At 43.4% G+C, this 16,562-nt stretch overlaps 1 protein-coding gene across 1 annotated transcript in view; it reads left to right on the top strand.

The window, feature by feature from the left end:
- mark4b (MAP/microtubule affinity-regulating kinase 4b) overlaps positions 1-16,562 on the top strand; it is a 95,515-nt gene that overhangs the window by 8,992 nt on the left and 69,961 nt on the right. The window contains exons 2-3 of the mRNA XM_063016225.1: positions 8,859-9,056; positions 14,807-14,860. Of these exons, the coding sequence (XP_062872295.1) occupies positions 8,859-9,056; positions 14,807-14,860 (252 nt within the window). The remainder of the gene's footprint in view (positions 1-8,858; positions 9,057-14,806; positions 14,861-16,562) is intronic.

Here is a 16,562-nt window from a genome sequence, read left to right as displayed (position 1 = left end):
TCACAGATCACAGAGAGGCCAAGGCCTTTTCTAAAAGCTGTCTGCTACTGCAAAACCGTTTTGCACACTAGGATCACATGCATACAATTTGTTTACAGAGTTGTTATATTTGTAACTGGAAATATTTTATCATTGCCTCAGTATCAGGTTGATACTAAAAGGTTTTAATTTTTAGACAAATTATTTTCAGACTGCTAATGAAGGAATGTAAACAGCAGCATGATTGTATTATGATTTAGTTGTAGTGCTCATGGCGGTGATTGACAACTGATGCTAGTAGCTTCCCTTTGTGTATTCGCCTAGGGATGGGGGATGGGTTTCTCTGCAAGTGCGCTTGCCAGATGGGTCTCAGCTTTTTTCAGAGTTGTTTTTGTTTGGTCCTCTCATCTAATGCCAAGGTGAGACTTCCCAAGCTGCCTCAGTGCTCTCTGTGGCAAGAATTTAGGTGTTTGGTTTGTTGGAGCCTAGTATTGCTTAACAGGGCTGTCATCCACGCTAGTGATGCAAACTAAGCCATTATAGGCTCAATGTACAGTAGACTAAGCTATTTTAATCATAAAGTATCAATCAGTATAAAAGCTATGGCCTTGGGAATAGCTTGCTGTCTCAGACTTACACCGATCAGGTATAACATTATGACCACCTCCTTGTTTCTACACTCACTGTCTATTTTATCAGCTCCACTTACCATATAGAAGCACTTTGTAGTTCTACAATTACTGACTGTAGTCCATCTGTTTCTCTGCATGCTTTGTTAGCCCCATTTCACCCTGTTCTTCAATGGTCAGGACCCCCACAGGACCACCACAGAGCAGGTATTATTTAGCTGGTGGATCATGCTCAGCACAGTGTGTGTTGTGCTGGTCTAAGTGGATCAGACACAGCAGTGCTGCTGGAGTTTTTAAACACCTCACTGTCACTGCTGGACTGAGAACAGTCCACCAACCAAATATATCGAGCACCCCATAGTGTCTTTCCGCACATGATACAGCTCTTTTCGAGACTCTCTGGCAGGTTAAAAGCAGCGGTCAGAGACTGACCATGTGTCAAAGGGGATGTTTGATAGTCTGTGGCTCTTCTGAGCAGAGCAAGGGTGGTGCAGAGGATTGCGATAGGCACAGATAATTGGAAAAGATTAGACTGGGAAAGAAAGGGGGATAAACTAAGTCTAAAAACAAAGGGAGAAATTATAATTATCCATTGTATTGGCTTTAATTAATCATCTCAGAATTAAGAATAAATTGTCCACGTTCACAGAGGTGAACACCTTATTGTACGTGGATCATCGTCATGTCCGCTCCACCTAGTAAGCCTTTTGTTCGCACACAATCAGCTTGAATCTTTTTCTTTTAGACATTTAACCTCTCATTTGTAGGTATTTGTATACCACTGGCGAGTTGTTGTAGCAACAGAGAAACACGCATTTAAATCTGCTCGTTTTTCTGGTTGTACCTCATTTCTTTGAAGATAGCAGAATTCTTCGATTTATCATTTTGCTCACAATAGGAATTGCTGTGAAACCTGTGATGAACCTCAACATCCTCTTGTTTGTTTTTTTGCAAGGTGTGGCTTCGGGTGTGGAAATCCCTCGCCGTTCTCCAAAATTGCCTCAAGAGAATCGGGAGAATCCTTTAACCCCCCACAACACACACGTACACATCCATCACCCAACCCCCCCACTCTAGTGAATAAATTAGCACACGGAGAGGGAGGTGGCAGGGGAATCGATTTGCTTCTTTTAAAAGAGAACATGAAAGAGGGGGTAGTGATGGAGAGCATCGATATCATTGTGATAGGAGTATTGGATAGAAATTGGAAACAAGGCAAGGCAAGGCAAGTTTATTTGTATAGCACCTTTCATACACAGTGGCAATTCAAAGTGCTTTACATAAGGAAAAAAAATTAATTAAAAGCATTAAAACATTCCTGAGATCTAGAATCTCAGAAAGACTTCTTGCAAACATTTAGTTACAATTAAGAGAATATGAAATTCAAACAAGAGAGGTGAAAAATTAAGAACGTGAAAAATTAAAAGAAAGTATTGTAAAATATACCCTACAATTTGGGAAATATGAAATTAAAACAAGAGATAAGCAATTAAAACATGAAAACTAAAAGAAAATATAGTAAAATATACACTACAATTTAGAATGTACACTACTCTATAAAAAGAATTATTAAGAGCATGAAAAACTAAAAGAAATAGGGTAATAGCAAAAATTTCGAGCTCAATCATAGGCACAAGAAAAAAGAAACGTTTTTAACCTGGATTTAAAGATTTCTACATTTGCGGAACATCTAATATCTCCTGGCAGTCTGTTCCAGTTATATGCAGCCCAAGAGCTAAATGCTGCTTCACCGTGTTTAGTTTGAACTCAACTAGCTGACCTGAGTCCATGGATCTAAGACATCTACTGGGTTTATATTCTCTAAACATTTCTGAGATGTATTCTGGGCCGAACCCATTCAGTGATTTATAGACCAGTAGCAGCACTTTAAATTCTATTCTGTAACTAACTGGAAGCCAGTGTAGAGATTTTAGAACTGGAGTGATGTGCTCAGTTCTCTTCGTCTTAGTTAGAACTCTAGCAGCAGCGTTCCGAATGAGCCGTAACTGTTTAATGGTCTTTTTGGGAAGTCCAGTTAAGAGACCATTACAATAGTCCACCCTACTGGAGATAAAAGCATGGATCAGCGTCTCTAGGTCTTGTTGGCACAATAGACCCTTGATTTTGGCTATATTTCTAAGATGGTAGAAGGCTGTTTTGGTGATGGTTTTTATATGGCTGGTGAATGTGAGATCTGAGTCTATTAGAACGCCAAGATTTCGGACTTGGTCTTTGGTTTTTAGAGCCCCGGGAACTGAGGTGTTCACTGACACTAGACCTCTTCTCTTTGCTGCCAAACACAACAATCTCTGTTTTGTCCTTATTTAACTGTAAAAAATTCTGGCTCATCCAGTTATTGATGTCCTCCAGACACTGACACAGTGAATCTATTGGGCTGTAATCATCTGGTGAGAGAGCCAGATATATCTGTGTGTCATCTGCGTAACTATGGTAATCAATGTTGTTAGCCTGTACAACAGGGGGGCATGTTTATATAATGATTTAATAATGATTTAATTCTTGTCCTATTTAGACAAGCTTTATTTGTGAAGGTGGGTTGGGTGAGTTTTATGGCCTGCACATTTACACATCTTAAAAGATTAAATTTCTCCTTTGAGAAAAACATTTTAAGCAAATCCGTGTCACAATTGTGTTTCAGTTGTAAGTCAGTTAACAATTTAGCTGTGACTAGGGCCATTTCCTATGGAATATGAGTGTATTAAAATCATAGATTGGATATGGAGTCACCAAACAATGCAAAGAAAAAGGATTTTACTTATATTACATTGTAAAAATGTAGTGTTAGTGAGTGTGAACATGAAAAAAATGACTTTTTCAGTGTTATGGGGAGTTTTTATTAACGTTTTAAATTGTATATACTATATTTGCTGTTAGATCAACGTGCAGGACACTTTGCTCAATTATAAAATGTATTTTTAAGTGAATTTTAATCTTCATTTGTATATACACCGATCAGCCATAACGTTAAAACCACCCCCTTAATTTTACACTCACTGTCCATTTTATCAGCTCCACTTACCATATAGGAGCACTTTGTAGTTCTACAATTACTGACTGTAGTCCATCTGTTTCTCTGCATGCTTTGTTAGCCCCCTTTCATGCTGTTCTTCAATGGTCAGGACCCACACAGTGGATCATGTGTGGTGTGTTAGGGTGTGTTGTGCTGGTATGAGTGGATCAGACACAGCAGCCCTGCTGGAGTTTTTAAACACCTCACTGTCACTGCTGGACTGAGAATAGAACTACAAAGTGCTCCTATATGGTAAATGGAGCTGATAAAATGGACAGTGAGTGTAGAAACAAGGAGGTGGTTTTAACGTTATGGCTGATCAGTGTATAATGTCCTGGGAACGTAATGGCACTGATTCTGCGGAATTGCCCGTTAGCTAAATGCAAATTAGCAAAAAACTTTTTTATGTTTTCCACATTGGGACACACGTAATCATTTTATCCTATTCAGGGTCACACTGGGTCCAGGAAACTCCAGGCAGGAAACCCTGAACAGGGTGCCAATCCATTGCAGGGCTTCGGCCACCCGACGCCTTAAAATGATCATTTCTGAGTATGGCACATAGCAACGCTGAGAGAGTAGAATCTCGGCTGTACTGAGCTAGCGTAATAGATGACTGTGCCACCCACGTGCCATTTTTTGTTCTATTTATTTACGCATTTTCTCCCAATTTTCACCCGATTTAGCGTAGTCAATCTGTCTTACGCTGCTGGGGATCCCTGATTGCATTCGAAGAAGGTATATTGTCTGCTCACGCCTCCTCCGACCCGTGCGCAGTCCTAAGCGGAGCCTTTCATATTCACCCATGCTTCTGCACAGGCGCCCCTATCTGCTAATCAGGGTCCTTGCACGGCGTTAGAAGAGCCCACCCACAAAGTCCGGTCATCCCACCCTAGCAGACACGGTGGCCAATTAGTGTCTGCTACAGGCACTGCCAATTATGCTCGCTAGATGCCGCATTTTGATCTATTGTTTTTGAAAAATGCACTTCTTCTCCCGAGGTCAACTCAGCATGCCATTATTTTAAACTTAACTCAATGCTACTTCTTCTTCTTTTCCTCGGCCTTTGTCCCGCTCGGTTGCGGGGTCGGCTCTCACCGATTTGGCACAATTTTTACGCCGGGTGCCCTTCCTGACACGACCCTCCCTATTTTATCCGGGCTTGGGACCGGCACTACAATGCACTGGTTTGTGCATCTAGCGGCTAGGTACCTATAGGACAATTCAGTGTTTCCAATTAGCCTGGTGGCATGTTTTTGGACTGTGGGAGGAAACCGGCGCACCCGGAGGAAAGCCACGCGGACACGGGGAGAACATGCAAACTCCGCACAGAAAGGACCGCCCCACCCGGGGATCGAACCCAGGACCTTCTTGCTGTGAGGCGACAGTGCTACCCACTAAGCCACCGTGCCGCCCCCTTAACTCAATGCTACTAAAATAATACATTTCACTTGTCATAGGCATGTGCTATGGTACGTTTGTGCTACACTCAATGTGTTAAATGTACATTACATTACATTTACAGCAGACGCTTTTATCCAAAGCGACTTAGAGTACTGTAACAGTACACAATCTAAGCAATTGAGGGTTAAGGGCCTTGCTCAAGGGCCCAACAGTGGCAACCTGGCAGGGGTGGGGCTTGAACCACCGACCTTCTGTCTACTAGTCCAGCACCCTAACCGATAAGCTACAACAGCTTCAATCTGATTTAGCATTTTAGTCTTGTAAAAAATAACAAGAGGTCGTGCAATTGATTACAATCCTGTTCAGGGTGTGTTGCAGCACTGTGCAAAGTGATTACGGGGACACTGGTCCCATCGTGACCCTGACCAGGATATAGCAGTGGTTAAACATAAAATGTTGAAACAGATAAAAAGTACTTGAAATTTGTGCATGTGTTTTTTTCAGCTCATACGGAAAGCTAAAGATCTGTCAAAACATCACACTGCCAAGTTTACCATGTTAAATAAAACCAATCAAATTCAGTTCAGCAATAATTCTGGCAGACTTTGGTCATTGTATTCCTACAGTGGGTGCATTATACCTTAAACAGTAATCAAATGTCAACATAAAGACATTTTAGAAGGACTTTGACCACATGATTAAGCACCGGATAGAATTTTGCAAGGACGGTTGGCGGTGTATCACGGTATGTTTTATTTTTAGTATGACTGTGGCTGATTTTACTGTCATATGTACATAGGATATGAAGCATTTCACCATGTACACTGATCAGCCATAACATTAAAACCACCTCCTTGTTTCTACACTCACTGTCCATTTTATCAGCTCCACTTACCATATAGAAGCACTTTGTAGTTCTACAATTACTGACTGTTGTCCGTCTGTATCTCTGTATCTTTGACCCTGTTCTTCAATGGTCAGGACCCCCACATCATCATTCTCAGCACTGCAGTGACACTGACATGGTGCTGGTGTGTTAGTGTGTGTTGTGCTGGTATGAGTGGATCACACACAGCAGCGCTACTAGAGTGTTTAAATACCGTGTCCACTCACTGTCCACTCTATCAGACACTCCTACCTAGTTGGTCCACCTTGTAGATGTAGAGTCAGAGACGATCGCTCATTGAGTCGGTCATCTTTGAGATCTTCATCAGTGGTCACAGGACGCTACCCACGGGGCGCTGTCGGCTGGATATTTTTGGTTGGTGGACTATTCTCAGTCCAGCAGTGACAGTGAGGTGTTTAAAAACTCCATCAGCATTGCTGTGTCTTATCCACTCATAACAGCACAACACACACTAACACACCACCACCCTGTCAGTGTCAGTGCAGTGCTGAGAATAATCCACCACCTAAATAATACCTGCTCTGTGGTGGTCCTGGGAGAGTCCTGACCATTGAAGAACAGCATGAAAGTGGGCTAACAAAGCATGCAGAGAAATAGATGGACTAAAGTGCTTCTATATGGTAAGTGGAGCTGATGAAATGGACAGTGAGTGTAGAAACGAGGTGGTTTTAATGTTATGGCTGATCAGTGTATATAGTGAAGGTTTTAAGTACTATAAGGTTTCCTTGGCCCCCACAAAATGACACTATATATATACTGTATATATACAGTGTATCACAAAAGTAAGTACACCCCTCACATTTCTGCAAATATTTTATTATATCTTTTCATGGGACAACACTATAGAAATAAAACTTGGATATAACTTAGAGTAGTCAGTGTACAGCTTGTATAGCAGTGTAGATTTACTGTCTTCTGAAAATAACTCAACACACAGCCATTAATGTCTAAATGGCTGGCAACATAAGTGAGTACACCCCACAGTGAACATGTCCAAATTGTGCCCAAAGTGTCAATATTTTGTGTGACCACCATTATTATCCAGCACTGCCTTAACCCTCCTGGGCATGGAATTCACCAGAGCTGCACAGGTTGCTACTGGAATCCTCTTCCACTCCTCCATGATGACATCACGGAGCTGGTGGATGTTAGACACCTTGAACTCCTCCACCTTCCACTTGAGGACGCGCCACAGGTGCTCAATTGGGTTTAGTCCATCACCTTTACCTTCAGCTTCCTCAGCAAGGCAGTTGTCATCTTGGAGGTTGTGTTTGGGGTCGTTATCCTGTTGGAAAACTGCCATGAGGCCCAGTTTTCGAAGGGAGGGGATCATGCTCTGTTTCAGAATGTCACAGTACATGTTGAAATTCATGTTTCCCTCAATGAACTGCAGCTCCCCAGTGCCAGCAACACTCATGCAGCCCAAGACCATGATGCTACCACCACCATGCTTGACTGTAGGCAAGATACAGTTGTCTTGGTACTTCTCACCAGGGCGCCGCCACACATGCTGGACACCATCTGAGCCAAACAAGTTTATCTTGGTCTCGTCAGACCACAGGGCATTCCAGTAATCCATGTTCTTGGACTCCTTGTCTTCAGCAAACTGTTTGTGGGCTTTCTTGTGCGTCAGCTTCCTTCTGGGATGACAACCATGCAGACCGAGTTGATGCAGTGTGTGGCGTATGGTCTGAGCACTGACAGGCTGACCTCCCACGTCTTCAACCTCTGCAGCAATGCTGGCAGCACTCATGTGTCTATTTTTTAAAGCCAACCTCTGGATATGACGCCGAACACGTGGACTCAACTTCTTTGGTCGACCCTGGCGAAGCCTGTTCCGAGTGGAACCTGTCCTGGAAAACCGCTGTATGACCTTGGCCACCATGCTGTAGCTCAGTTTCAGGGTGTTAGCAATCTTCTTATAGCCCAGGCCATCTTTGTGGAGAGCAACAATTCTATTTCTCACATCCTCAGAGAGTTCTTTGCCATGAGGTGCCATGTTGAATATCCAGTGGCCAGTATGAGAGAATTGTACCCAAAACACCAAATTTAACAGCCCTGCTCCCCATTTACACCTGGGACCTTGACACATGACACCAGGGAGGGACAACGACACATTTGGGCACAATTTGGACATGTTCACTGTGGGGTGTACTCACTTATGTTGCCAGCTATTTAGACATTAATGGCTGTGTGTTGAGTTATTTTCAGAAGACAGTAAATCTACACTGCTATACAAGCTGTACACTGACTACTCTAAGTTATATCCAAGTTTCATGTCTATAGTGTTGTCCCATGAAAATATATAATGAAATATTTGCAGAAATGTGAGGGGTGTACTCACTTTTGTGATACACTGTACATATACAAACAGCAGCAATAGATGAACGATCGTTTCTGACTTTACATCTACAAAGTGAAGCAACTAGGTAGGAGTGTCTAATAGAGTGGACAGTGAGTGGACACGGTATTTAAAAACTCTAGACATACGTAAGTAGAAGGAAAAGGACCCAGCCTGGGGAGATGCACTATAGAAAATAATACTCTGGTGCTAGGGACAGTTGAATGATGTAGCACATTCCACAATAGGCGAACTCAGGCGTATAAGTAACACACAGTCTGGAGAAATATTTTACAGGGTATGAAAAGTAACACCTGCATCCTAATGACTGTTGGCACTGAAAAAAAGTCTTTGCTTTCCACTAACGTTCGCCCCCTCTCAACTCCAGCCAGTGCTTAATCCTGTGGTCAGAGTCACTCTAAACTGTCTTACTGTTGACATCTGATCACTGTTTGAACGTCTGTTTGCCAGACGTGCCAGAGATACCATTTAACACCTTCGCACTAAAGCCATTAATAGCATTCCCTCTTAAGTGATATTCTCGATTATTTTTCTCTCTCTTTGTAGCATGGTTCTCTCTCTGCCAGCCGCTCAGACAAGGGTTCAACCTGGTCCAACCGCTCACTCGGAGCCCGCTGCCGCAACTCTATCGCCTCCTGCTCAGACGAGCACCCCCACATCGGCAACTACCGGCTCCTCAAAACGATCGGCAAGGGGAACTTCGCCAAGGTCAAGCTGGCACGCCACATCCTGACTGGTAGAGAGGTGAGTCTGGTGTACCGTGGTACATTAATGTTTGTTTGTTTGTTTATTAGGATTTTAACGTCATGTTTTACACTTTGGTTACATTCATGACAGGAACGGTAGTCACTCATTACACACAAGGTTAATCAGTTCACAAGGTTACATCGAACACAGTCGTGGACAATTTTGTATCTCCAATTTACCTCACTTGCATGTTTTCGGACTGTGGGAGGAAACCGGAGCACCCGGAGTAAACCCACACGTACCCCTTTTCCACCAAAAAAACCGTGGTTCTTGAACCGGTTCTGTTCGGGTTTCTCTGAACCTTGGTGTTCTGTAGAGAACCGACGCGCGTTTCCACCAGTTTTTGAGAACCAAGCAGCGTCATCAACAGTGGGCGTTACTTAACGAAAGTTAAGAGTAGTAATATCATGGCGGAGTGTGTAGATTATGTGCGAGCATTTGTGCTGCTGTTACAGATGTTAGTTTTTATGCAAAAAGCATCGATCTAACTATCGGTGATAAGAAGACGTGACGTGTTTGTCTCAGTTGTTGTTTTCTTTAGTTCATTAACGTGAGAAGCGTTTTGTGCTTCGGTTTTACCGCGACTCTCGGCTCAAATAGCCGATTTACTCAAACATCACTAAAGTTCCACAACACGAACATTAATCTGTGTGAAATAACCATCAAATCCAGTCTAAAATACCACATGTATCTGTGTTTAACTGGATTTACTTCACGTGTGTTTATGCAGCTCGGGGAGTTGAAAAAGCTTCACGCTTTATTTTTCACGTTAAGCGGTGTTCGTTCTGTCCGGGTCACTTTTATCACATCATAATCACACAGTTCACCTTTTTAAAGGCGCTTTGAAAATATCAGCGGCAAACTGGCTCAAAATGTAATCAGGTGAAGTTAAAAAGATAAAAATGCAGCATTAAGCTCCATACGAGACACCAGCGGACGGCATTGTTGCTGTCGCTATGCTGTACAACATGACACGCCCACTGACGGACGTCACGGTTCGGGCTGAAAAACCAAGTATTCTGTGGTGCCAGATTGGCCCGCTAGTTCCGGAGCTCCTGGAATAAACCCACGCAGACACGGGGAGAACATGCAAAATCCACATAATGTAGTATGTCCAGTTTACCTCTCTTGTATGTTTTTGGACTGTGGGAGGAAACCGGAGCTCCTGGAATAAACCCACGCAGACACGGGGAGAACATGCAAAATCCACATAATGTAGTATGTCCAGTTTACCTCTCTTGCATGTTTTTGGACTGTGGGAGGAAACCGGAGCACCCGGAGTAAACCCACGCAGACACGGGGAGAACATGCAAAATCCACATAATGTAGTATGTCCAGTTTACCTCTCTTGCATGTTTTTGGACTGTGGGAGGAAACCGGAGCACCCGGAGTAAACCCACGCAGACACGGGGAGAACATGCAAAATCCACATAATGTAGTATGTCCAGTTTACCTCTCTTGCATGTTTTTGGACTGTGGGAGGAAACCGGAGCACCCGGAGTAAACCCACGCAGACACGGGGAGAACATGCAAAATCCACATAATGTAGTATGTCCAGTTTACCTCTCTTGCATGTTTTTGGACTGTGGGAGGAAACCGGAGCACCCGGAGTAAACCCACACGAGACAGGGGGGGAACATGCAAAATCCACATAATGTAGTATGTCCAGTTTACCTCTCTTGCATGTTTTTGGACTGTGGGAGGAAACCGGAGCACCTGGAGTAAACCCACGCAGACACGGGGAGAACATGCAAAATCCACATGATGTAGTATGTCCAGTTTACCTCTCTTGCATGTTTTTGGACTGTGGGAGGAAACCGGAGCACCCGGAGTAAACCCACGCAGACACGGGGAGAACATGCAAAATCCACATAATGTAGTATGTCCAGTTTACCTCTCTTGCATGTTTTTGGACTGTGGGAGAAAACCGGAGCACCCGGAGTAAACCCACACAAGACAGGGGGGGAACATGCAAAATCCACATGATGTAGTATGTCCAGTTTACCTCTCTTGCATGTTTTTGGACTGTGGGAGAAAACCGGAGCACCCGGAGTAAACCCACACAAGACAGGGGGGGAACATGCAATATCCACACAGAAAGGACCCAGACCGTCCCACTTGGGGATCGAACCCAGGACCTTCTTGCTGTGAGGCGACAGTGCTTCCCACTGAGCCACCGTGATGCTGTAGTTTATTTTTACACAGGCAGTATGGTAATGAATTAGGAATATGTCTCCCAGTAGGGATTTAACAACTAAAGAAGATTGACACATCACGTCTGTCTGTGTGTGATGCCAAGCTGCATTTGTTACTGCATAATGAGTGCTGTGTAATGTTGCGTAACTACTACATTTTAGCATAGCATTATTCTGATAACAGTACAAGCAGTAGAGGATTCTGGCTGTATTACACACCCTTATAACAACATTAGGATGTTTTCACAGCGAGACTCACATGAAGCCTTTCACACGATATGCAGCAAACCTGCTGCCTGCTGTCTGTGCCACTGAGTTTAAATGCTCAAATGTCAAAATATTGATGTCATTAATTTGATATGAGTTTACCTTTCTGTAATTATGTTGACCACTGGGGCCCAGGGTTGTATTTTATCGTTTAAAAGTAATGTTACAATTCTGCAACTGGGCGTCTCCCGGGGTTAAGGACAATCCACAATATTGACTGACAGTATCACAGTTTATTAACATGAACTTTTGTATGAAATGTATTTTATTTATATTTATTTTTTTAATTTCTCCTTATTTTTAGCATAGTCAGTCTGTCTTCCGCTGCTGGGGCATCCCTGATTGCATTCGAGGAGGGTATGTTGCTGCTCACGCCTCCTCTGACACGTGCGCATTCCTAGCGGACCCCTTCTTTTCGCCCATGCATTCTGCACAGGCGCCTATATCTGCCAATCGGGATCCTTGCACAGCGTTCGAAGACCCCACCCACATAGTCCGGTCATCCCGTCCTAGCAGACACGGTGGCCAATTAGTGTCTGCTGCAGGCACTGCCACCAGTTATGCCCGCTAGATGGGGCTCAGGAGTTCAGAATCTCGGCGCTGGTGTGCGCCGGTTTCCTCCGACAGTCTAAAAACATGCAGTCAGGTTCATTGGAGACACTGAATTGCACTATAGGTGAATGGGTGTGTGTGTGTATGTACTGTATGTGTGTCTGCCCTGCGATGAACTGCCGCACCGGCCAGGGTGTTACTGGTTGCCTTGCGCCCATTGAAAAGCTGGGCACCGGCACGAGACCCTAATTCGATAAGCGGTTAAGAAAGTGAGTGTGGGCCGCTCAGGTGGCGCAGCGGTAAAAGACACGCGCCGCAACCAGAGCTGGATCTCGAAGGTGCGTCGTTTCGAATCCAGCTCTGCCTTCACCGGTCGAGTCTGGGCGGCTATGTGAACAACGATTGGCATGTTGTTCAGGTGGGGGGGGGCGGGATTTGAGACCGGAGGGGATACTCTATCAGGACTGGGGCGGTTGCGCCCTCTGCTGGCTGGTCGGTGGCGCCTGCATGGAGACGGGAGGGGGTGCGGCGGAGTGTGCACGGTGCTGTGCCGCGCTGCACTCGTCAAGTGTGGGCTATAAGACGGTCGATTGGCTGTGCACGTGTCGGAGGAGGCGTGGAGCGGCCTCGTCAGCCCCGATCAGGAGCACGGACCGGCATTAGTGAGAGGATGATTGATGGGGTGAAATTGGACGCGCTAAATTATAAAAAAAAAGAAAGTGGGTGTGATTTGTTAAGTGTTCTACTGCGTCTACAAGATAGTGTCCAGAGCACTCAGGCGACACAGGTGGCCTATTACCCACCACTAGTCCACCATTCTGGTTCAAATCTCAGCGGTGCTATCGACTGAAGCCCTGAAATGGATTTCCGCCCTGTCCAGGAAATTCCTGCCTTGTTTCCTGCCCATGTTTTCCGGTGACCCACTGGGACCTTGATCAGAATAAAGCATGAGTAAAACGAGACGGTGGCTGTCGACTTGCTCAGTAAAAAGTACAGTATAAATGTGCATATTAAATATGCACATCAGTTTAAAGATGACAAAAAGTATTGATTAAATATTTAATATTTGTCTAAATTCTAGGTTTAAAATGCTTCTATTTTGCTTCTGTTTTCAGAATCAGACTTTATTGGCCAAGTATGCTCACACATACAAGAAATTAGACATTGGTTATACAGATGCTAGCATTGCACGAAAAATACAATAAGGACAGTCTTATACACACACACACACACACACACACACACACACATACACACACACACACACATACACACATACTTTCTCTAACACACACATTACCACATTCATACCTGTAAACAATCAGCATGTGTAATTCACATTATGGGTTAAGGTGCAGAGTTCTGTGCAATATATAGACTATATAAACTATAGAAAAAAAATAGAAAAATATATAAATAAGAAATAAAAAATGAATGTGAAAGACCAGTGCATGCAGTGTTGTAAGTCATTATATAAGTTAAATAGGTAATTTTCACATTTCTCAAATGTAATACAATGTTTTTGTTACAAATCATATAATCAGAATTACAATACAGTATAAAAGTTGTTTTTAAAAATACATCCAATTTCTTAGTATTTGACGTGACTAAAATGCAGATATTCTTATTTGTAAAACTAATCATTTGTTCTCCCCATGCCCCTTCCTCCGACACAGTCAATCATGTGTAGACGCCCGATAGCACCTGCTGATATTCGAATCCGGGTCCCAGCAGTGGTGGGCTAGCATGACATACCACTGCGCCCCCAGAGCAATCTCATTAAGTCTTAATTTTTCCATTACAGCACAGGCTCAGACAACTCCAAGCTCATGAACTCACCAAGAACTTGCTGAAGTTAATACATTTTGCAGCCATTGTTCACCTGTTATACATGTGGTCGTACCAAATTCTAATAAATTGTGGGCGGCACGGTGGCTAAGTGGGTAGCACTGTCGCCTCACAGCAAGAAGGTCCTGGGTTCGATCCTCAGGTGGGGCGGTCCGGGTCCTTTCTGTGTGGAGTTTGCATGTCCTCCCAGTGTCTGCGTGGGTTTACTCCGGGTGCTCCGGTTTCCTCCCGCAGTCCAAATACATGCAATTGAGGTGAATTGGAGATACTAAATTGTCCATGACTGTGTTCGATATAACCTTGTGAACTGATGAATCTTGTGTGAAGATAAATTACCGTTCCTGTCAAGAATGTAACCAAAAGTGTAAAACATGACGATAAAATCCTAATAAACAAACAAACAAACTAATAAATTGTAATAATAAAATGTACATGTACACTTTTAAGAGATTCAACTTTTCACCCAGATTGTTAAGCTGTTTATATAATAGCTAATAACAACATTGTGTTCAATAAAAATGTTAATAATGTTAATTTTTGCTAGTGGTCTCAGACTTTTGGTCCCTACTGTCACTAAGCATACTTGCACTTACATATGAATTTGACATATTTACATTCATTATAATGTGTCCTGTACATTCCAACAAAGTATAGTGATAACAGTGCAGAAATATATTCATGAAGAGTTAACAGTTTAATAGTTGACCATGTAAAGATTTTTTTTACGTTTGACATTTGCATGGAATTTCACTTAAGCATAAAATCCAAAATGATTTAATGAGGTTTCAACAAACTTCAATCAAGAATGTTTTTTTATTATTATTAATGGCTACAACACATAAGGGAAAAGTACATGCTTTTAACTGGTATATATGTCATTTTTAGGTTGCAATAAAGATTATTGACAAAACCCAACTGAACCCAACCAGCCTACAAAAGGTAAGACTACTTTTCAACTATCCAGTTATTTTTCATATACAGTAGACCCTTGACTTACGAACCGTTGACCATATGAACATTTTGGATTACGAGCGATTTTTTTTCAACTTAACGTACAAACAAATTTCGGATTATGAACCTCATGCGAACGAAACATGTGACGTCAGCAACAAGTTGACTCTGATCCTCTGTCTCTCTCTCTCTCTCTCTCTCTCTCTCTATATATATATATATATATATACAGTGTATCACGAAAGTGAGTACGCCCCTCACATTTCTGCAGATATTTAAGTATATCTTTTCATGGGACAACACTGACAAAATGACACTTTGACACAATGAAAAGTAGTCTGTGTGCAGCTTATATAACAGTGTAAATTTATTCTTCCCTCAAAATAACTCAATATACAGCCATTAATGTCTAAACCACCGGCAACAAAAGTGAGTACACCCCTTAGTGAAAGTTCCTGAAGTGTCAATATTTTGTGTGGCCACCATTATTTCCCAGAACTGCCTTAACTCTCCTGGGCATGGAGTTTACCAGAGCTTCACAGGTTGCCACTGGAATGCTTTTCCACTCCTCCATGACGACATCACGGAGCTGGCGGATATTCGAGACTTTGCGCTCCTCCACCTTCCGCTTGAGGATGCCCCAAAGATGTTCTATTGGGTTTAGGTCTGGAGACATGCTTGGCCAGTCCATCACCTTTACCCTCAGCCTCTTCAATAAAGCAGTGGTCGTCTTAGAGGTGTGTTTGGGGTCATTATCATGCTGGAACACTGCCCTGTGACCCAGTTTCCGGAGGGAGGGGATCATGCTCTGCTTCAGTATTTCACAGTACATATTGGAGTTAATGTGTCCCTCAATGAAATGTAACTCCCCAACACCTGCTGCACTCATGCAGCCCCAGACCATGGCATTCCCACCACCATGCTTGACTGTAGGCATGACACACTTATCTTTGTACTCCTCACCTGATTGCCGCCACACATGCTTGAGACCATCTGAACCAAACAAATTAATCTTGGTCTCATCAGACCATAGGACATGGTTCCAGTAATCCATGTCCTTTGTTGACATGTCTTCAGCAAACTGTTTGCGGGCTTTCTTGTGTAGAGACTTCAGAAGAGGCTTTCTTCTGGGGTGACAGCCATGCAGACCAATTTGATGTAGTGTGCGGCGTATGGTCTGAGCACTGACAGGCTGACCCCCCACCTTTTCAATCTCTGCAGCAATGCTGACAGCACTCCTGCGCCTATCTTTCAAAGACAGCAGTTGGATGTGACGCTGAGCACGTGCACTCAGTTTCTTTGGACGACCAACGCGAGGTCTGTTCTGAGTGGACCCTGCTCTTTTAAAACGCTGGAGGATCTTGGCCACTGTGCTGCAGCTCAGTTTCAGGGTGTTGGCAATCTTCTTGTAGCCTTGGCCATCTTCATGTAGCGCAACAATTCGTCTTTTAAGATCCTCAGAGAGTTCTTTGCCATGAGGTGCCATGTTGGAACTTTCAGTGACCAGTATGAGAGAGTGTGAGAGCTGTACTACTAAATTGAACACACCTGCTCCCTATGCACACCTGAGACCTAGTAACACTAACAAATCATGATATTTTGCAGGGAAAATGACAAGCAGTGCTCAATTTGGACATTTAGGGGTGTAGTCTCTTAGGGGTGTACTCACTTTTGTTGCCGGTGGTTTAGA

The sequence above is a fragment of the Trichomycterus rosablanca genome, chromosome 20 (assembly GCF_030014385.1).
Source record: "Trichomycterus rosablanca isolate fTriRos1 chromosome 20, fTriRos1.hap1, whole genome shotgun sequence".
NCBI classification, from domain to species: domain Eukaryota; kingdom Metazoa; phylum Chordata; class Actinopteri; order Siluriformes; family Trichomycteridae; genus Trichomycterus; species Trichomycterus rosablanca.
This window is presented reverse-complemented; position numbering and strand designations above follow the sequence as displayed.